Genomic DNA, 22,875 nt, shown 5'->3' with positions numbered 1-22,875 from the left:
GTGGGGAGTGGAAACAACCCATCTGATGAAACCTGGCAAACAGCTTTTCCCCTTTTGGATTAGGTGAATTTCCAGTTTGTCTTCCTATCTTTTGTGTAGTCTTCTAGTCTAGGACCTATTACACTGGGGAAATCCCTTAGGAAGTATACACAGTAAGGAGCGTCCTTTTATCTTCAAAACCATTTCTCCCTCTCTTCCTAGAGTCTGAGAAATTTCCTTCCTACTGTAGCATAAGGGAAAAACTTTCATCAACCATGAATCCACCAATTAGCTAGTAGACCCAGACACTGCCAGAAGATGGCAGTGTGAGCCCTATAGAAACAGGAAAGGCCTAAATGGGCGAGCGCGCGCGCGCGCGCGCGTGTGTGTGTGTGTGTGTGTGTGTGTGTGTGTGTGTAAAACACTGCTTGGCAGCCATTTTGTTGTTTTTTTTTTTTTTTTAACTTTGCCCTCTGACCCTTGCTTCACGTAAAAGGAAGTGTTACGTTCAAGGGTAGCTCCAATTCATACTGAAATACCCGACACTAAGACCTTGCTGCCATTAGCTTAAGTGGCATATAAGAATTCGCTTGCCATTTTTTTTTCCTGGCTGTAGGAACAGATCATAAAGGAAGTAAAACTTTTCTTTGTATTATGCTGAGAACTTTCTCCGCAACTTTTGCTATAGCCACCGTCCAGGAATTTTCTAGTCACTGAGATGCATTGGTAAAGTTCAGAATACAATCCTTAGCTCTGGAAAGGTCTTCTGGGAGCAACAGGATGAGACAATCACCCTGTCAGTTACTGTTGCCTACAGCTTGGTATTGAGGTGATAAAAACTTCAGACTTTCTGTTGGGTGTCCCCAAGCGATGCCCTTCTAGAGGCCTGGTAGAAAAAGAGGTAAAGTTAAGACCAGCTGGATGTACTCATTGTGTGGACGTGGGAAAGGTGGTTAATCTCTCTGAGCCTATTTCCTCATCTGTGGCGATGGGGTCGATATTACCTACCTCACAGGGCTGTTGTGAGGATTAAGAGACGAGACGTGGAAACACCTAGCCATACCTGGCAAATAGGTATTCAATAAATGTGTTTCCCCTTTCCCCTGGAAGTGATCATAAAGGAAAAGCAGGCTCTTTCTTTTTAATGGTCCTTTGGAAATGAATGGGCGACTTTTTAGACTTGGAATTGATAAGCATTTTGGTGAAGTGGATGAGGTCAATCTAATTAAATGGTTCTAATTAATTAATTTTCATTGTATAGACCTTTCTGTCTGGAATTTGTATTTTAAATTTTGCTTCTACTGAAGAAATATGTTTTAAGTTCCAGGGAAGGGCTCGAGGGCTGCAGAAAAAGGTGCTGCTTCCTAAAAGTGGTGAGCCACTGTGGGGCTACTTGGCAGTACAGGCATTTCAGGATTATAAATACATCAGAACCTTGTGAAGGTAAATCTTCAGGCGATACTAGAGAAACAGCTTTTACTAAACCTCCCTTTTGCTGTGGCTATCATGCAGGAACTCTCGTTCAAGAAGGATGCACTGGTTTGCATCCAGACATGGGACTAAGTACCTAACACAGAGCCCTTGGTTTATATTGGAGAAAGGGAAGCAGCGAAATGTTATGAATGACCTACACCTATTTTCCATGTTCTGTTATTTGCTAGAAGTCGAGTGATCCTTTGCCAACATAGGAGTGCCAGGCAAACGTACAGCTCACAGAAAATTCATGCTTTGCGGCAGAAGGACTAAGATTTCCTTTAAGAGCAGGAGGAAGCCTACTCCTCCGCATAATGGGGTGTAGCGTGAGGCATAGGTGGAACCAGGCTGGGCAGTTTGTTCCCATCTCAAAGAGCAGGCTGGGACAGCTTTGGCTGACGTATCCAACACTCGGCTTTGGGCAGAGACCCGGGCTCCACAATCACTGATCAAAAGGGTTTTTCTAGCCAGGGAGACTTTTTCCCGGTTAAATTTCCAGAGGGGTGTGAGCACTTATTTAGGAATCCGGTCCTCACCACCAAACCTTCTGTGCGACCTCAAGGGGGCACAGCGAGCTGGAAGGCCCTCTTTTGCTACACTTGTGCCAGCCTAAGAGCCCGAGAGGTAAACGGGTATTAAGGCCGGGAGGTTCGGAGCGACGGATCTCCAACACTTCACGAGACCGGCCAGACTCCCGAGGACTTCCGCTTTCCGTACCTCTTTCGCTTCGCACCGCCACAGTGCTCCGAGTGGTAACGGCCGCTGGGCGTCGCCGGAAGTGTCGTAAACAGTAGATATCCGGTTCTTCCGGGCGCTAGGGGAGCTGACGGAGAAGGCCACCGCCCAGCAGACGACTCGTCTCAGCCGGTGGAGTCGTGGTTCCCGCGGTGTGTGAGTGAGCCCGGGCCCGGTCCCCTCTCCCGCCGCCGCCATGGGCTGCACGTTGAGCGCCGAGGACAAGGCGGCGGTGGAGCGGAGCAGGATGATTGACCGCAACTTGCGGGAGGACGGGGAGAAAGCGGCCAAAGAAGTGAAGCTGCTGCTGCTCGGTGAGGGGCTGGGGGCGGAGCTGGAGTGCTAGAGTCCCGAGAGCTCGGCCTGGGGAGCAAGCTGAGCTGATGAGGGGTCTGGCTAGGCCGGCGGAAAGGACCCCGAAGGGACTGGGAGGGGATGCCCGGCATAAGGGCGGGTTTTGGCCTTGGTAACTGAGGCCCCGGAAGGCGTGGGGATTTCAGGTTGGAGAGGGTGTAACCGTCCTGGGATGGTGCTTAGCAGAGTTTGGGAGTTTGGAGCCTTGAGACTGTTGAGAATCTGGGAAAGGCTCATAAGGGAAGGGACCGATATTAGGGAAGGCTTTACGTTGGGTTGGGACGTGCTGAGGAGGATAGTGTATGGTGTCAGATGGGCTTGTCCGGGGTTTGTGTGAGTTTGATACCTGATGGCAGGATAAAGCTGGGAGGATTGAATGAAGAGAGAAGCTTGGACAGAGGGGTCAAATAAAGAACCTGCTGTTTGTAAAAGAGCACACACACACACACACACACACACAGTACTGTTAGTAAGGCGGATTGTCCAGGAACATATAGGGGAGGCAGGTGAAATAAATGAGAAGTTCTTAGGTATAGAAGAAAACTTGGGTGTAGAGTCTGGTTTACTTTTTCAACTTTTCCTATCTTAAACATTCTCTAGAGGTTTTGTAACTCCTGCTTTTATTAACGGGATAGGGATGGTGTAAGCTGAGAAAGTGAAAAGAATGCCATCTTTGAGGTTTGGGATAGATTAGTGGGCACTAGATTACAGTGGTGACGTTCTAGGAATGAAGTGCATTGGGAATAGAGTTAGAACAGGATAATATATAGAATGGGGTATATTTACTGTAGAGACTTGATACATTTGCGGGAGTGGTTTATTATTCGGTTTTTAAAGTAAAAATACTGGCTTCCAGATTACAGCACGCTGCCTTATACTCAAATGGTTTTAATACATAGTCAGACATGTTTTAGTCAGGATAATTTGAGTTTTAAACTTCGGTAGGCACAGTAGATCAAGTAAAGTCCTCTGGTGTTAGCTTACCAATAAATCCAGCCGCCCTCATTATTCATATTTCTGAGGAATCTGTTCGGTGAGAATATGTACGAGTCACAGTTCTGTAAGCACCAGAGCTTGTAGATAGGTTGAGTTCCAAGGAGTCGCCGGAGAGTACCAGTTTCCCTTTGCGAAGCTGCAGAGGACAGCTGCAGCCACCATAATCTCAGACTCACTCTGTGCTCTCAGATGTGCTGGGAACTGTATATATTGTGGAAGCTCTACGAGGCAGCTTGAATATAAAGAAAAGGTTATGCCGTGGAGTTTGAGTTTCCAGAAGATAGGAAGTCAATAATAGTTCTGGACTGCCAGTGTCTATATGGCAGGCCTCTTCTGTCCATGGTTCCTGGTACTTAGCTGGTATTTAAGTATTTGCTATTAACCAACCAGCTTGATGAAGCTCGTGGTGGACATTGGTTCATGGGGGCATTTTAGAAGTAAGATAGAAAACACCCCACTTGCTAGTTTTCTGGCTTGCCTTAATTTTTGTGCTTTGAGACAGTTATCACTATGTAGTCTAGGTGGGCCTCCAATTCTCCATCCTCCTGCATCAGCTTCCCCAGTGCTGGGATTACAGCATATATCACCATATCAGTGACATTAGCGTTTTCTATTTTTAAATATATTTTTTTTAATTTCATAGCATTCGTGTTTTGTCTGCACGCACGTATGTCTGTGTGATAGTGTCAGATCTGCTGTAACTGGAGTTACAGTTGTTAGCTGCTGTGTGGGTGCTGGGAATTGAACCTAGGTCCTTTGGAAGAGCAGCCAGTGCTGTTAACCACTGAGACATCTCTCTAGCCCCTGACATTAGCATTTTCTATATTGATCAGTCAATTATGAAATTAAAAATGTGTCCTTGTCTTCTGTGATTTGCTTTATAGTGACCATTGGAAAAAAAAACCTAGGCAAGCAGAACTATCCAAGACCTTTAATTAAAAAAAAAAAAATTAAACACACCATAGCTTAGAGAATTTGAAAAGTTTAAGTAAAAGTCAAAGTACTGAAACATTTGTGTTGTTTGTTTTTAACCAACTTTTTTTTTAAGCATTTTGTTTTGATTTGAGACAGAATCTTGATCTCAGAACTCATGAGATCCTGTAGCTGAGATTATAGGCGTGTACCACACCATGAAATCTTTTTTCCCTCTTAGGATTTTTTTACAACAATATTTTGAGCAGATTAAGTCAGTAAGTTGATGTAGGTTGGAGAAGCAGCTGGGCTTACCTGGACTGTGTAGTAACGCATATGTGAAGGTAGAACGATCTTTCTTGGGACTGGAGAGTTGGCACAATAGTTACAAGTACTTGCTGTTCTTACAGAGGACCCGGATTAGGGGCTCAGTAGCCACTGTCTGTACGCATGTACTTGATACATATTCATACATGCAGATTCAAAACTCAGACATAAAATTAATAAATTTAAAAACTTTTAAAAATGATCTTTCATGATATTTCTTTAAGTAAAATTTCCCTATATGGTATATGGTATTCAGTTACTTCCTCTACTCTTCTGACAGCAGAAAGTTTACTTAGGTACTTGGAAGCCATCTTTACTTCAACACTATGAGACTATCCAATTTAGTTTAAATTGAAATCTTCTCTTGACTCTCCTGGTTTGTATATTTTCTTTTGTATGTAGTGATAATTTCATGTAGTGATTGCAGGCAAGATGGGCTTTGAAGTCAGAATGCTTCAAATTCTAATTTGTGTTTACTGGCTGCAACTTTAGGAGAGTATTTCCATTTGCCTCAGTTTCTATACTTTTAAGGTATAGAAAGTAGAGATTCTTCAGAATTGCTGGGAGGATTGAACATGATAATATAAAGCAAAACATGCAGTGAATATTAGCTGTTTATTGTTAAAAATCAGTGTTACAGATTAAAAGTACTATAGAAGTTTGAATTAATAAGTTAATACAGGTTTCATTACTAAGGAAGACTTCAGTATTGTAATTGCCCCTTTGGTTTGAATTTCCTTTAGATGCTATTGGGAGGTCTTGTTATGCCAAATTGCTATTTAAGCAGCATTTGCTCCTGAACTGTATAAATATTCCCAACCAGTGTGTATAACGTGGGTGTAGGTGTGCTACTTGGAGTTGTGTGTTCAGATTTTAAGTCTTGTTTTGAGACAGGGGCTTGTGGCGTGTGTAGCTCAGATTATCCTGGAACTCTCCTATCTCAGCCTTCCAGTATCAGGGTCGTAAGTATGTGGCACCATGGCCACCTCTGAAAGCGTTTTACAGCTTCTAAATACAGCAGTTGAAATAGCGTTTGGACCGTTTTGGTGTATGTCTCTCTGCAAATGTCTTCAATTTAATAATTTGAAGAGAAAACACTATTTGCAAGGTTTATACCAGTTCATTATTTAATAACCTGTAACACTTAACATTTCATTTTCATGGCATAATCTTGTAAGAAAGATAGCTTCTACCAAAGCCTTCCAGTCTATGTCATGGCGTCACAGAAGTCAGAATGTGCTAGTGTAATGAGTGAAGACAAGGCTTTTGGATTCCAACAAAACCGAATTAAGCTCTCACCTCTATCTACTGGTGTGAAACTCAGAACAAATCACCTAACCATGTGAATTATGTTCACATATGTAACTAGGGATGATTCTTCCTGTTCCATAAGTGAAATGACGTAATGTACATAAGTGCTTAGTGTTGGTGTCTAGAAGATGACAATCAGTAAATGGCACCCTCTATTAGACTGCTTGTAGGTCTGTCACTTTAGTTTCTGTTTTTGACAGGTGTTTCGGACAGCCCCTTGACATTCTTCATGTTGATATGCAAAGATCTTCAATTCCTAATCTTGTGCTGATAATAATTTATTTTATGGCAAACCTATGCATGCAGAGAATTGGAATACTATATTTAAATTTTATGTCATACAATTGATTATTCATAATATTTAGTTAGCAAATTACTGGTAGAATGTGGTTATTGAAAGTAAGATTCTCCTTTGATTACCCTGTATGTGTAGTAACGAGGAGCGGTGGGCTGCGTCCTGCCTCCCGGCTAGCTTAACCCCTGAAATAATCACACAGAAATTGTATTAATTAAATTACTGCCTGGCCATTAGCTCTAGCCTCTTATTGGCTAACTCTCACATCTTGATTCAACCCATTTCTAATAATCTGTGTAGAACCACGAGGTCGTGGCTTACCGGGAAAGATTCAGCATGTCTGACCTGGCATCTCCGTGGTGGCTCTTTCTCTGATTCTGCTTTCTTCCTCCTACATGTAAGGGTGATAGTTATTATAATTTTTGTCACCTATTAGGAGAAGGTTTGTAGAAGCCAAATTTCTCGTGAGGATTTATCACATCTGGAGGAAAAAAAAAAAGAAACTGAAATAAAAAGAGACAAGCACTGAAAAAAAAAGTTTCTTTTTAATAACCTTATCTTTGTGTCTTTAAATAATTTTTTTAGAAGCCAGGTGGTGGTGGCTCATGCATCTATTCCCAGCGCTCAGGAGGCAGAGGCTGGTGGATCTCTGTGAGTTCGAGGTCAACCTGACCTACAGAGCTACTTCCAGGACAGTCAAGCCTACACAGAGAATCCCTGTCTCGAAAAAACAAAACAGCAAAAATGTTTAGATTAACTTTTTACATGTGTGGCTGTTTTGCCTGCCTGTAGGTAGGTGCACTGCATGTGGGCCTCTTGCCCACAGAGGTCAGAAGAGGCTTTCAGATCTCCTGGAATTGGAGTTAAGGGTGGTTATGGACCACTGTGTGGGTACTGAGCCCTTTGCAAGAGCAACAGGTTCTCTTAGCTGCTGAGCCGTAGTCCAGCCCCCTCTTGTGCCTTCCTGTGAGTATATTCATCCCTCCCGCAGTGTGAGAGCGTAGCACCTCTCTCGGTGTCCTGCCTGGTTTCTCTGCTGCGCTATTGTAGGCGGTGATAAATATGGAGTAGGTGTTCATTGCTTAGAAGATTTACAGGGCATGTGACTTCCGAGTTGAGGCTGCAAGTGGGCTCTTTTAAAAATAATTTCAGCTGATTACACTTACAGAACAGTCTTAGTTTGGGGCAGTTGTTTCTGTTAAGAATGGTTCTTGATGGGGAGGTCTGTTTCAGAGGTTAGTGAAACTGAGCCTTGTTCCTACTGCTGTTCTGAAGTGGGTACGCTCTCTCCCTGTCATTTTGAGATCTTATGCTGTTTTTGATGTCACCTTTAATGAATACATGAGTGCATGCACGCACGCATACACACACACACTCACACCCAGTGTGCTTCTCTTTGTCCTTTAGGCAGGAGGACTAGGGATTTCTCTTTATCTTTTGTTGCAGGACCTAATAAAATCTAAAGGTGTGTAAGGAACAGGAAACAGACTAGTGTGAGTCAAGGAGGGCTTCATAGACAAGATGTAAGTTACTGGGCAGCATTCGAGGATAGGTAGAAAATGAAATAGAAGCAGGTTGCATGCTCATGAATTATAATACCTCCTCACTCACTTCTAGAGCAGACTGTCACTGTCCGCTTACACGGCTTCGTTAGCTAAGTCTCTTCGTATCATCTTTTTCTGCTTCCTTCTAATACTCCTCATCCTCCACCACACACCAGCCTCAGCTTCGGCTTATGCTGAACTTTTCCTGCTTCGCATACTGCCATGCCTAGTAGTTGTCTTGTTGCCTTGCATGGGCTTCCAGGATCCCTAATGCAGATTCCTGGGAAAGTATCAGCTTGGTCTAACCTTGTCAGGCACCCACCAGAGTTTTGGTGGCTGCGTGGTAGAGTTGATGGAGTATCTCGAGTTTACAAGGCTGACTCAAGTGTCGAAGGAGGTCAGGTTCTCTAGGAAAAGAGTATGGCTAGAGAAATAATGATTAATGAATGACAGTGTCTATCCCTAATAGACGTTCATTAAATCTAAGTTGGACATAGGTGGAAATACTGAAGAACCAAGCCCATCGCTGCTTCAGTTTCTCTCTCATTCATACGTGATTATTCTCAATGTTAAGTTGTCATTATGTGTAGTTGGCAGGTAGGTTTAAATTCTCCTGAGATAGGATGTCTTGTTATTAACACATCTAACCCAGAATAATTTATGTCACCTGGACTAGTTACCTTTAAATTAACAGTTAAAAAATACAGACAACCAATGGGTTTTTTCAGGGACTATGCTTCATCACTTCTGGTTTCTCTCTAGCTAATGTTTCTGTCTACTACTTTTAAGAAAGTGTATTGGGCTGGGCGGTGGAGGCACATGCCTTTAATCCCAGCACTCGGGAAGCAGAGGCAGATGGATTTCTGTCTTCAAGACCAGCCTGATCTACAGAGCTAGTTCCAGGACAGGCTCCAAAGCTACACAGAGAAACCATGTCTCAATATGATGTTTTCGAGCTCCATCCATTTGCCTTCAAATTTCAAGATGTCATTATTTTTTTTCTGCTGTGTAGTACTCCATTGTGTAAATACACATTTTCCTTATCCATTCTTCAGTCAAAGGACATTTAGGTTGTTTCCAGGTTCTGACTATGACAAACAAAGCTGCTATAAACACAGTTGAGCACATGTCCTTGTGGCACAATTGAGCATCATTTGGATATATACCCAAAAGTGGTATTACTGGGTCTTGAGGACGGTTGTTTCCCAATTTTCTGAGAAATCGCCACACTGACATCCAAAGGGGCTGTACCACCTTGCACTCCCACCAGCAATGCAGGAGTGTTCCCCTTACCCCCACATCCTCTCCAGCATAAGTTGTCATCAGTGTTTTTGATCTTGGCCATTCTTACAGGTGTAAGATGGAATATCAGAGTTGTTTTGATCTGCATTTCTCGAGTAAGAATGTCGAGCATTTCCTTAAGTGTCTTTTAGACATTTTAGATTCCTCTATTGAGAGTTCTCTATTGAGAGTTCTCTGTTTAGGTCTGAACTCAATTTTTTTTTATTGAGTGAGGTAACCCAGACCCAGAAAGACAATTATCATATGTACTCACTCATAAGTGATTTTTAAACATATAAAGCCAAGAAAACCAGCCTACAAATCACAATCTCAGAGAACCTAGACAACAATGAGGACCCTAAGAGAGACATACGTAGATCTAATCTACATGGGAACTAGAAAAATACAAGCTCTCCTGAGTAAATTGGGAGCATGGGGACCATGGGAGAGCATTGAAGGGGAGGGGAGAGGCAGGGAAGGGAGCAGAGGAAAATGTACAGCTACTTTTCTTACTACCCTGATCTCTATATAAGGCAAATAAACTTGATTCTGCTCCAATACCAAAAAAAAAAAAAAAGAAAGAAAGAAAGAAACCCTGTCTCCCCCCCCCCCAAAAAAAAAATAAGAGTAGCGGGGTTGGTAAAACCTTTGCTTAAAGGCTTTGTTAAGGGGTAGGTAAAAACATTTGGCAGTGCAGCTTTAGGGGCACAGATAAGTTAGCTCCCTGTGCTGTCCTTTTCTTAAGGCCTTCAGTTGGGCTTAGTTTTTTCCTTGGGTGAAGCCTCAGGAGAAGTGAAGAGAGAGCTGCTTTACTCAGGAGTTAATGTGGTAATTGTGAAGACCAACTTAAGATGGGGGTCTGGTACTGTGAAGGATGCAGAGCCATGGGCACTGATTTGTCCTGATGATTAGTTTTAAAATGTGTTTTCTAGCCAGCAGAATTTAATATATTAGTGTTTGTAAACCTCTTAGAACTGGTAACCCAATTCAGAAATGGAGACACCATATAATACAGGGCATAGAGCTTCAACCCTGTGAGATTGAATCTAATCTCTAAACTTTATTTTCCCTTCTCTGAACCAGTGAAGTGGGTCTTAGGGAGTCCCTTGATTGTGAATTTATATAATTTAACAAGTTATAAAGAGGACTGTTTTTGTGTTATTTTTTTCTATTTAGTTCGGTTGAAGTTAGTTTAACATCCCAGACCTGCCTAGGAAGACAGTTGAAAACCAAAGACATGCATCATAAACTGCCCACGACGGAAATGTTTGGCAGAGTACAGAGAAAAGAAGTTATTTCAGTATTTTGTTTTCTCTGTGTTGTCTTCATTTTTGAGTAGCTCTTGTGCAGGCTCTAGCAAGTTGCTCTTCGTTATCTGTCCAGGTTATCCTGTTACCTGATTAGTGATCAGCTGTATCATTGCTGTAATTCAAACTGTTTGAACCGAACAACACTGTTAGGGCCGGTTCAGTTGTTCTAGTTTGGATATATTACTCTGTGTAAGTGGATTTCCTTCTGTTCTTCAGTTGTAACAAAAATTAATATATTCAATGTCAACTAAGCAAAGGAGGAAGGTGCTTGAGAATCCACATTTGACTGTACCTGAATAATTTCTCAGAGCTTAGAAATAGATTTTGGGAGGAGCTGGTCTTTACACCTGAACCTCCTTTGGCTTCCACATAATGTGGGGTAGCTCAGTGGTTAAAAGCTCTAACTGCACTTCCAGAGGACACAGGTTCAATTTCCAGTGCCCATGTGGCAGCTCACAGCTGTCTGTAACTGTGGTTCAGAGGATCTGGCATCCTTAAACACATATGCAGGCAAAACAACAGTGCACATACAATAAAATAAAAATCTTAAAACAAGAAAGACTAGCTGGGCGGTGGTGGCGCACACCTTTAATCTCAGCACTTGGGAGGCTGAGGCAGGTGGATCTCTTGTGAGTTCAAGGCTAGCCTGGTGTGTGAAGCGAGTTCCAGGACAGCTAAAAGCTGTTACACAGAGAAAACTCCAGTTCCAGGGGATCTGATACCCTCTTCTGATCTCTCTGGGTACCAGACAAACATGTGGTACACAGACATAAATGCGAACAAAATAGTCATACCCTTAAAATAATTAAATGAAGAAAATTTTTAGAATAAAATATTTTAATAAGCTTTTTATTTTGGAATAAAAATATTTTACAGAAAAATTGCAAGGATAATGCAGAGAGTTCCTGTGTACTCTTCTACTAGTTTTCCTTAGTGCTGACTTTCTCAATAATCACCATGGTAAATTTATTGTCACCAAGATATTAATGCTGTTATATAAATGTTAACTTTAGTACAGTATTTAAATTTTACCAGCTTTTCCACTAATGTTCTTTTTCTGGCCTAGGGTCAATCTAGCATGCTACACTGTATTTAATTAAGGCTTTCTTGAGCTCTGTGGTTTCCGATATTGTACTGTCTAGCAGGAGACTCATGTATTATTTATGATTATGCATTTCTGATTGTCTTTTTATAGACGAAGATTCTTCCTTCATTCTTCTTTAAAAAAATTTTTTTTGAGACATTTATGTAGCCAGGGTGGCCTTGAACTTGTGATCCTCCTGTTTCAGCTTCCCAGTGGTGATGTGTGGAATGCATTTGATTATAGGAGTTGGTTTGGAAAGGAAGTTCTAGGAGACATGATATTTGAGATGGTCTTTAAAAGAGATACAGGAACTCCTTTTGATGTGGTTTGTGGTGCTGGAGATGGAGCCCTTACTAGGGATTATTCTACCATTGAAGTGCCCACCAGCTCTAAAAGTGTGCAAAGGCACCAGGCACGAGTGAGCAGGCAGATTGATTTGACCTGACGACTGGTATAGAACAGGATGCAGAAGATGATCTTCCTGTCTTTGCCATCCAGGTGCTGGGATCACAGCAGTGTACCACCACAGCTCGCTTTAATTGAAACATTTTAAGGTTTATTTTTTTAAATTATGAGTGTGCACACACGCATGCTTAATGCAGGTGTTAAAGGCAGTTATGACGCCCGACATGGGTAGTGAAAGCCAAACTCTGACCTGCAAGAGCAGCAAGTGCTCCTTAACGCTGGACCATCTCTCCAGCCGATATTTGAAACATTAAAAATATTTAAAATTTATAATTGTGTTGAGGTGAGTGACAGGGAGAATTTGAATGCAGGTGTTTGTAGTGCACCTGTGGAAGTCAGAGGTCTTTTTCCATCTGGGTGTCAGGGATCCAACTCGGGTCCCCAGCACAGTGTGCTTTTACCTGCTGAGCCATCTTGCCAATCCTTCATTGAAATTTTTAGTAGCTATTTTAAGCTCTGTTTTATTGTACACACAAATGCATATGTTTCTCAGGGTCTAGAGACTTTGTATTGTTCTTATTACCAATTTTTTTTCTGGAGATGCCACCACAATTAATATTGTCACAAAAGATAAAACAGATGTAGTAAATTTGTATATGAAACCAAGACTTCTTTGAACTTTGCAAGTGTTTATATGGTAAAAGAAATTGAAATCGAAGACTTTGATTTTGTAGGCCTTTACTCATCTTGTAATGTTTTAATGTCAATGACTCTTTAGAGTATGGTATGTACATTTGGTTAAGTAAGAATGGAGAAGTGCTTTTTGCTGCCATCATTATTTGAGGTTCTGACATAGGATACGATTCTAACATTTTAAAATAAATGGGTTTAATGAATGAGTTTAGCATTGCTATTAGCCTTGGAGAACATTTTCAACTATAATGAAGAATTATTTTATGAATTAAAATGAGATCTTTGGACTGCTGATACATTACAGTTTGTGGGATTTCTATTTCCTTTACTCCCAAATAAAAAATAGTTTTAAGTTATGGTGTATATAAATACCATATAATTTAGCACCAAAATGGGTTTTTGTTGCCTTGCTTTCAAAGAAGAAAAAGGAAACTTACTCACCATGGCAGAATTAGAACTCTGAAGTCGTCAGCATAATCTGGCTCCTTGCTCACAAGTGACTGCTTCCCAAACATTCTTCTGTTCTGCAGAGGTGAGGAACCAAGGCACAGTCCGCACTTACCCGGCAGTCACCAGCACTGGTCGTGTTGTACATAGTTGTGCAAAATGTTAAGTGATGACATTTTGGTAATGTTTGGAGAGCTGAGTGAGCTATTTTTTTTTTTTTAAACCCAAATCCCTAGTCGACCAGTGTCTTCCTTCAGTGATTTATGGGTATAAGTTAATTGACATTTCTATTTTTTAAAAATCTGCTTTATTCCCTGTGTGTGTGTCTGTAAGTATCCCAGGCTGGCCTTGAATTTCCTGTGTTGTTGAAGATGACCTTGGACTCCTGATCCTTGACCTCCCAAGCGCTGGGTTTATAAATATGTGCTGCCACCCAGTTTATACAATACCAGGGGTTAAATTCAGGGCTTTGCCTGATAGGCAAGCACTGTACCGACTGAACTACATCCCCAGTCCCTTTTATTCTTATTTATTGATTGGCTTTATTTGACTTACAGTGCTGGTGATCAAAAGCCTAAGACCTTGCTTGGCTAGACAAGTGCTTTACCCTCTGAGCTTTGAGTAGTATTCTCTTTTATGGTTTTTGTAGGATCATATCCATGTTCTTGGTAAAAGATGTGAAACTCAATAAACCATATACTGTTTGTTAGGAATATATTAATTAGGGTAGTATGTGTGTATGCGTGTGTATGTGTGTACACACCCATGGTAGAATTTGGGGATACCTGCCTACCCCAAAATTGGCAGTGGCCGATGTCTGTACATATGCGCGCACACATTTGTCCTCCAAGTCTGGCTTATTGCACTTGACATGATGCTCTCTAGTCCCACTCGTTTTCTGGATGATGATGTCATTTCACATTCTTTATGGCTGAGAATAAAACACCATTGTGTATCTATGCACAATTTATACAGTTTTCTTCATCCATTCGCCTTTTGATGGGATTTAGGCTGTTTCCACACGCTGGTTCCTGTGGCTAGCGCAGCAGTAAACATGGAGTGCAAGTACCTCTGGCGTGCTGGTTCACATTCCTTTGGTTACACACACAGGCGTGCTGGGGCTGGATCATGGCAGTTCTATTTTCAGCTGTTTGAGAAATGCCACACTCATTTACATGGTAGTTACACTAGTTTACATCTCACCAGCATCATCTAAGGGCTTCTCTTCTCCACATCCTTACCAGCATTTTTTGTTGTTTGTTTCTTCATGATAGCCATTCTGACTGGAGTGGGCTATGAATCTCAATATAATATCAATTTGCATGTTCCTAATGGCTAGGGAGACATCTTTCATATTTATTAGCTATTTGTATTTCTTCTTTTGAGAACTGTTTGTCCAACTCATTTTCATGTTCATAGATCAGTTTTAGGGCATTTAGTTTTGTGAGTTCTTTATAGGTTGTACATATTAATATTCTGTTAGGTGTTAGGGGCAAACATTCTCCCATTTTTCACTTTTACAGCCCTGGGCTATTGTCGTCCTTCCAAGTCCTTTATGCCTGGGTGCTGAAGGGTTGTCCTTATGCTATCAGATAGCAGTTTGGAGTTCAGGTCTTCGCTTAAGGCTCTGATCCATTTCTAAACTGGTTTTTATACAGGGGAGAGTAGGACCGAGCTGCAGTTTTTTACATGTGGATATCCAGTTTTCTAAGCACCATTTGTTGGAAAGGCTTTTTCCAATGTGTGGTTTTAAAACTTTGGTGAAAAATTGGATGACCATTAATGTTTTATAAAATTGTTTCTCATAATATCCTTTAAGTCTTTTTTGATGATGGCTAACTTTTTCAAAAAAAAAAAATAAGACCCATGATCTCTGCCTTAATTGCAAATATACTGCCCTGTTTTATTTGTTCATCCACTGGACAGATACTTGTGAGTGTTGACTGCTTACACCCTCAAGAGTTAGAATTGCAGTGGATGGACAGATTCGTAGCCGATTCTTCCATTGGAACACAAGAGTGGGTGCAGAAGGATCCAGGAGAGAAGGGTAGAAGGAAGTGAGGCAAGCACTGAGTCCAAATTTATTGTCATTTTGGTCATAGGATGAGAGTTGCAAGCATAGTCAGGAGTGGGGGTGTGGGGCCGAGTCAAAAGAGCAGAGGAGTGGAAATCTCCCTGTTAACTGCCCACATTGAAAGTCCGTCCATTGCGAGTAGCAGTTACAAAAGTGATTGGGCAACCACTGAATATCATAGACACTAAGTTATTCATCCCACAACTAATTGCTCAGTGTCTCCTCCGCCCTAGATTGTGCTCTGGGTTTGGAGGAGTGGGCCACAGAAAGAAGGCACTGTTTGTACTTCGAAGGATTTTACTCTTGAGTTTAGGGCTGGTAGAGTTCTAAACAGGCACAAACTCAATTACTTAAAAAAAATTTGGCCAAGTACTTGTGTTACAGTGTCCTGTGGGGCCAGGGTAATCCTGGTTAGATAAACAAGCATGGAAACATTTCAGGTTATTCTGAAAAGGGTTTCAGAATTGTACTAATCAAAACCAAGAAAATCAATGAACAACTCATGCCAAGGCAGACTAGGAGCAGGGAAGATGCTTAGAGCCGCACAGCCAGCCAGAGGAAATGCTGTGAGGGGTGAGAGGAACAGCCAGAGTTAATTCAGACACTAGGACCGATGCTCACAGGAGGAACCGTTTCCAGCCACCCTGGAAGTCATTGCTGTGCCTGGCAGAGATCAGCGAAGGCCTCAGCAAGGACTGAAGATGGCCTTCAGTAGGCATTTGGGGAGGCTTGGGTGCTTAGAGGCCTCAGGTAAAAAGCTTTGTTCGTACTTTAGACCAAGGAGTGTTGTAGCTTCACAAGGAAACCCTTCCCTCTGACGTCTCCCACCAGACCAGATTCCAGAACTGAGTTGCATGTGACGCCTCCCTGTCCAGCAGTTCCAGGCATGCAGGAGGCATTTGTTAAATAGAAATGAAGAACAGTTTTTTTGTGTTTGCAGAGACATTTTTCCTTTGTAACTCTTCTAACCTTTTGTTTACTTATTTTTCAGCTTTATGACATTAAGAAAAGATGTATCTTTATGAGTTTTGCCTGCATGTATATAGGTATACCACATTCATACAACGCTTGAAGGCCAAAAGAGGGTGTCAGGTCCTCTTGGACTGGAGGTATGGACAGTTGTGAGCCATCATGTGGGTGCTGCTAATTGAACCTGGGTTCTCTGAAAGAACAGCCTGTGCTCTTAACCTTAGAGTCATCTGTCCAACCAGTTTTTATTGTACCCCCTTCCTTCCTTCCTTCCTTCCTTCCTTCCTTCCTTCCTTCCTTCCTTCCTTCCTTCATTTGTGTGTATCCTTAATTTGCTTATTTGTTTGTGTGTGCGTGCGTGTCTGTGTGGAATTTCGAAGACAAATTGAGGGAGTTGTTCTCCCCTTCCATCACATGGGTCTTGGAACTTGAACTGCGGTTCAGCTTGGTGTTAGTGCTTTTGCTCACTGATCTATCTCTCCAACCCTCTTCTGAAAAAGATTATTTTTTTATGTATCTGTGTGTCTTTGAGTGTGTATGTGTGTGTGTGTATGTGTGCACACCACATGTATGTAGGTACCAGTGGAGGTCAGAAGAGGATATCCCTTGGAGCTCGAGTTCCAGATGATTGTGATCATCCACCCAGTCAGTATAGGTTTGGGAACCAAACCTGGGTCCTTAACAAGGGCGGCAAGTGCTCACTCATAACCAATGAGCAATCTCAAGCCCCCTCTTCTAACCGTTGGATGAGTTAAGCAGTTCCAATATCGAGCCCCCGAAGTAGGAGGATCATGAATTGAAGTCTGAGACCCTGTCTCCACCCCCACCCCCCAAAAAAAAAGAAAGAGAAAGGAAGCAGCAACTGAATTTTGTAATAAGTATAATGCGTTGAAAAGCATTTTGTGTGAAATATTCTTAACGTTGATCTAAATTTTTACTGTTGTTAAAAAAGAAATCATGAGGTCGGGGTGGAGAGTGGAGGGTGGCCTGAGATTCCTGAGTCTGTAAGAGCCTTTACTTCTTCTTACACAGACCACAGTCTGGTTCTTAGCACCCCAGTCAGGAGGTTCAGCCACCTGTAACCACAGCTTGAAGGGCCTTAAGTTCTCTTCTGGTCTCAAGGTCCCTGCGTGCACGTACATATAACATACCCCACACAGACATACATTCACATGCATAAATCTTAAACAGTGAGTCATGAAGCCGACAAGATGGTGCTTGTTGCCCACCTGTGATCTGAGTTTGGTTCCCAGGACCCACATGGTAGAAGGAGAGAATCCGTGAAAACACTTGTCCATGTTGGAAGTAGCATGGTTTGTGCTCTTCTCATCTCTGATAGGAGCAATTCATCATTTACCTCCCATCTTCCCTCCCTTCTCTGTGCTCTCCCAACCCTCAGCCCCCACCCCTATTGCGTCCGTACAGCAGTGTAAACGCGAGTGCTCTGCCAGATGAACATGGGAGTTGGCATGTCCAGTGACTCTGCTTCCTCACACAGGTACTTCCCGCTGGCCTGGTGATAGATTAATACCTGTAATATGGTAGTTGTTTTAAATTGTTGAGTTGTTAGGATGGTGTGCATTTGTGGTTTTGATTTGAGTCTTGCATAGAATAAGAGATCAGTTAGCTTTGGGTGTAACTGTAGTCCATCTAGGCCAAAGCTCTTCATTCTTTATAGATAAGGAGGCAGATTTTGTAGTCAGGTAACTTACCCAAGGTCACATAGCTGCACACTTGGCACAGTAGCACTGAAATTTACTGTCCCGTTGAGTTTATTACTATATGGTGGCACCAGCTAGGAAATTAAGATAGAAAGAAGCAGAATTTATTTTTTGCTCATGTATATGTCAATAGATGTCTAAGGAGAGAGTCTTGGTCCGGCACTGCTAGCAGGCTGTTCACGAGTGGTGTCAGTCTGGGACCCAGCTGCCCAGACTGTGCTCTAGTTATAATGTGGAGTTGCTAGGAATTTCAAGATTTCTTTATAGAAACAAGTGTTTAAAAGAAAAAGGTGTCTCTGGTACCACTGGAAACCCTCTGCAATGGCTTAGACCTGTGGGGACACTTAGAGGAAAAGTTCTGAGACCAAGATGGGTGAAGTATGCGAGAGGGGATGGCAGCCAGGACCGCAGACAAACCCAAGGAAGAGAGTCTTTGTTCCTCAGGGTGGGGTGGAGAGAGTGACGCATACATTGCTGTAGTTTGCTGGAGCTGTTAGCTTGCACGTTTGTTTGTTTTTTAAATAAGTGTGAATCCATATCCATCTAGAGTTTTATTACTTTGAGACAACTGTTGAATACAACTGCCCTTTCTGTTAGGAATTTGCACCAACATCAATATCAAAGTAGTTTTTAGAAAGTAAAGTCCTTTGAGGCCCTGACATCACTTGGTAATATTCTCAGCAGCGAGGGCAGTTTTACAAACAGTGGCTGGTTAACGGTCACTGAGCAGTACTGTGGGCCAGGCACTGCCCAGAGCATTTTCTGTTGACTGTTCTGCCATCCTGTTTCATGGCATGTGAGCAGAACAGGACACAGGACATTTAGGACCTTCTTTGTTGGACTGGCCTTAGTTAGATGAAAGAAAGAGGGAATGTATGGAGTGACCCTCCCAACTCTCTCCCTTAGAGCCTCCCCCTCCATGGTTCCCATTCTTATTGTCTGTAGGGTCATCTTCAGTTTCTCCTACTCCAATCCGTAGTTTTTTTCTCTGCCGTAGTCTATAGCAAGTCAGTATTCCTTTAAACTTACTATTTTTGAAGTAATATAGGATAAAATATAGGTAAAATGAGAAGTCCAAACGTCATACGTAGTTGGCAAGGGAAGTACAGTGTGTGGAACATGGTGGGCAAAACTGCAGAGGGAAATACTGTGGAAGAGAGCTTGCTGCCTGAGTGATGTATCTCAGGTGAAGCTGGAGGCCAGAGTCAGAGGAGGTGGCTGGAGAACTGGGAGAGTCACTGGCTGGTGATTTGTGCAGTGGTGCTGTTTGGAATGGTGAAGACGCAGGAGCTTTGAGAATATAATAGACACAATATTAGGCTCAGATACGTGAAGAGTAAGAGATATTTAAATAATTTGAGAATTACTTAAGGAGAGAGAAAATTATTTTACACCTTGGTAAGCTACTGTATTGACTGATCTTATGCTTACTTGTTACAAGCTTGGGAAGAGGAGTTTCAATTAAGAAAATGCCTCCATAAGATCCAGCTGTAGGCATGCCAGTAGGATTTATTTATTTATTTATTTATTTATTTATTTATTTATTTATTTAATTTTTTAAGACAGGGGTTCTATGTGTAGCCTTGTCTGTCCTGGGACTTGATCTGTAGATCAAGCTGGCCTTGAACCTTGAACTCATAGAGATTCACTTGCCTCTGCCTCCTTAGTGTGTGCCCCCACTGCCCAACAGGACATTTTCTTAATTAGTGATCATGGGGGAGGGCTCAACCCATTGTGTGTGGTGCCTTCCCTGAGCTGGAGGTCCTGGCTTCTATAAAAAAGCAGACTGAAGAAAAAAAAAAAAAAAAGCAGACTGAGCAAGTCATGAGAAGCACACCAGTAAGCAGAACCCCTCCATGCTTTGTCTGCATCAGCTCCTGCCTTCGGTTTCCTGCCCTGACTTCCCTCGGTGATGGAGTGTGCTCTAGGATTTGTAAGATGAAATAAACCCGTTTCTTCCCAAGTTGCTTTGGGTCCTGATGTTTTATCACAGCAATAGAAACCCCCTTAGTAAGACATCTAGAATAGTGAGTGGATTCCAAGTGACTCAGATTTCAGAGTGTACTTGGAAGATGGTCAAAATGGTGGAACTTTGCATGAGTCTACAAGCTGAATGGGCTAAGTAGGCCTTGTGATACAAAATGTGATTCACTCTTTGTGTATAGCAAATGCCCAGTAACATACACTGAAAACAAATCCTGTGGGCAATAAGAGTTGCCTTCATTTATGAGACGGACTGAACGCGTAATAAAAGCTAGGGAAGAAATACACAGAGTAATAATAAAAGGAAGGGCAAGCACACATTTTCCTTTTCTTCTTTCTGCAACCCAGGGAATGAACAGGGCCTTGTACATGCCAGGCAAGTGTCTTTCCACTGAGTTGTATTTCCAGCTCCCAAAATTGCATTCTCTAGGGAACCTTTGAGAAATAAAAGTAGGACAGCATAGAGGGAGGCAGGTGTGTGTGTGTGGGGGGAGATCCTCTTTCATAGCGAAGAACCTAGTGAGATGAGTAGATATTAGTGGTGTTATTAACAGATTCATTTATAATCCCTTTCAAAATAATCTGTCATGAGCATAGGTATACCATTTTCAGTATTGAAAGGAGAGCATTTAGTACCTCATTACACTAAAGCTTACAACTGAAAAGTTTTTCTAGGTATGCATAGCGAAATTTGTATTTTGACAGTGTCATAAGACACTGTGCTACTTGAATATTGTAGTAATAACAGAGTAATAACATTTTTTTTGAAGATTTACTCATTTTTTTATGTACATTAAGGTTTTGCCTGTATGTATGTCTGTATGAAGGTGCCAGATCCCCTGAACTGGAGTTACAGATAGTTGTGAGCTGCCATGTGGGTGCTGGGAATTGAACGTGCGTCATTTGGAAGAGCAGTTTCTTAACCACTAAACCATCTCTCTGCCCCGAACAAAAACTTCTTGATTCTGCAAGAGTGTAGTTATTTTGGGTTTTTATCTTCAAATGCTATTTTAACTTAAGTTTTTTGTTGATAAAATGAAGAAATATTTAGTGCATTATCGTGCATATTCAATGTACATTTGTGCTGGGCATAGTGGTGCAGGCCTTTAATTCCAGCACTCAGGAGGGAGAGGCAGTTGGATCTCTGTGAGTTCAAGTCCAGCCTGATCTCCAAATCGAGTTTCAGGACAGGCTGTTATAGAGAGAAACCCTGTGTTGAAAAACCAGAAGAAAAAAAAGCACATTTGTTCAATATTTATTTGATTAATTATTTGACTAATTGCTATCAGGCCCAGTTGGGGCCCCTGGGAACACGGAAGAACAGTCTGGCAGAGCTTTTGTTTTGGTGGGGAGATGAGAAAAGTAAGTCTGCTGTGAAAATCCATGCTGTGAAGGAGTATACAGTGTGGGGAGGAGGTCTTCGGGTGCTTTCATCAGGAATTGTTCTAAGGGAGCAGAAATGTGAGTGAAGAAGAAAATCTTGCAAAAATTATTTCAATCAGATGGAACAGCAGATGTGCAAACCGTGAGTCAGATCTAGCCTGGTGAGAACCAGTTTTGCGTGTTAGAGGAAACCCGAAGAAGCTGGCCTGACAAGAGCGTTGAGGACAGAGTGGAGACAACGAGAAATGAGGGTGAGGAGATCGGCAGGGAGCAGAGTATGTTGGACCTTATTGCCCACACGTTGTGATTTGAGTGTAAATAGAGGCCACGAGACAACTCTAGTCAGTGTTGTGACATGATCCAGACAGGAGTGCTGTACGCTGTGGTTCCAGCCATTGGGCTATTGGGTGGCAGAAAGAAGAGGGTCCTTGTAAGTACAAGGCTACCTTGCTATACAAAGAATTCTCAGACTTCCAGGGCTACATAGCTAGACCCTATCTTTTTTGTTGTTTGTAGACAGGATTTCTCTGTCCTGGAACTCCCTTTGTAGTCCAGGCTGGCCTCCAACTCACAAGATACACCTGCCTCTACCTCCCAAACGCTGGGTTTAAAGGCTTATGCCACCACTGCCCAACTGCTAGACCTAGCTTAAAATTAAAAAAAAAAAAAATTGACAAAATCTTTGCTAGGAATTAGGTAGGCTGTGGTTTCCAGTGTATTTTTAACACTAAATTTTTTATGGTGGTAGTGGTGCACACCTTTAATCTGAGCATTCAGGAGGTAGAAGCAGGCAGAGTTCAAGGTTAGCCTGGTCTACAGAGAGAGTTCCAGGACAGCCAGGACTGTTACACAGAGAAACCCTATCTTGAAAAACTACACATACAAAACAAAACAAAAACACACAAAATTTTAGTAATATTTAACATGTATTAACACTGTTCCTTCTATGTCACTTACCAGTTTTGACCTTAGCATGTTAGTTAAATGTCAGTGCCTTTTACTGGGATGAAAAGACTAAAGGAAGAACAGGCTTGTTTGAGGTGGAAGTAGGGAATGAGTAACTCGGTCAGTATTGGGCATCAAGTTTGAGATGCTTACGGGACATCTGCTGTGATATACCCGGTAGGTAATGACTCTGAAGCTGAGTTTGGAAAGTAGGATTGAAGGTCTTTGGGAATCTAGCACATGCCAGCTTTGAAGCTAAACTAATTGGAAATGTCTGTTTTGCCACCAGATATAATTGTGGACAGTTTTCCCGCCCTTCCTGCTTCATTTATCTCGTTATAAAATGAGGGTAATAGTGTCTACCTTACAGAGGGGTGAGGATCGAATGAGTTAATGGTAGCAAAGTACATAGAACATCCTGATACATTTACTCTTTGGGGGTTTATTTTATTCATGAATAGTGCTTTAAACCACCAAATTAGGAAAGTTAGAGCATTAGTATAGATAAAGAAAAAGACAAGGATTAACTTGGAAAAAGCAGATTTGAAAGGCAGAATAAGGACTAGAAATGACCACTCAGTTTGTCAAAGGTGCCAGTGGCTTGGAGACCTTGAGAAATGGTTTCAGTAGTGATGGGGATGAATTGGAGGTATT

At 42.0% G+C, this 22,875-nt stretch overlaps 1 protein-coding gene across 2 annotated transcripts in view; it reads left to right on the top strand.

The window, feature by feature from the left end:
- Positions 1-2,248: 2,248 nt before the first annotated feature.
- The window catches only part of Gnai3 (G protein subunit alpha i3), a 37,763-nt gene continuing 17,136 nt past the window's right edge, over positions 2,249-22,875 (top strand). The window contains exon 1 of one of the 2 annotated variants that reach the window (XM_050121001.1): positions 2,249-2,501. In XM_050121001.1, coding sequence (XP_049976958.1) covers positions 2,384-2,501 — 118 coding nt within the window. In that variant the 5' untranslated portion in view covers positions 2,249-2,383. Of the gene's footprint in view, positions 2,502-15,906; positions 15,971-22,875 lie in introns of those variants that run through there. The other variant, XM_050121002.1, reaches the window with a different exon arrangement.

Source organism: Alexandromys fortis, unplaced genomic scaffold, assembly GCF_014885135.2.
Source record: "Alexandromys fortis isolate MF-2015 unplaced genomic scaffold, M_Fortis_MF-2015_v1.1 scaffold_176, whole genome shotgun sequence".
Classification (NCBI taxonomy): Eukaryota; Metazoa; Chordata; class Mammalia; order Rodentia; family Cricetidae; genus Alexandromys; species Alexandromys fortis.
Note: the sequence above shows the minus strand (reverse complement) of the source record. Positions and strands in the feature narration are given on the sequence as shown.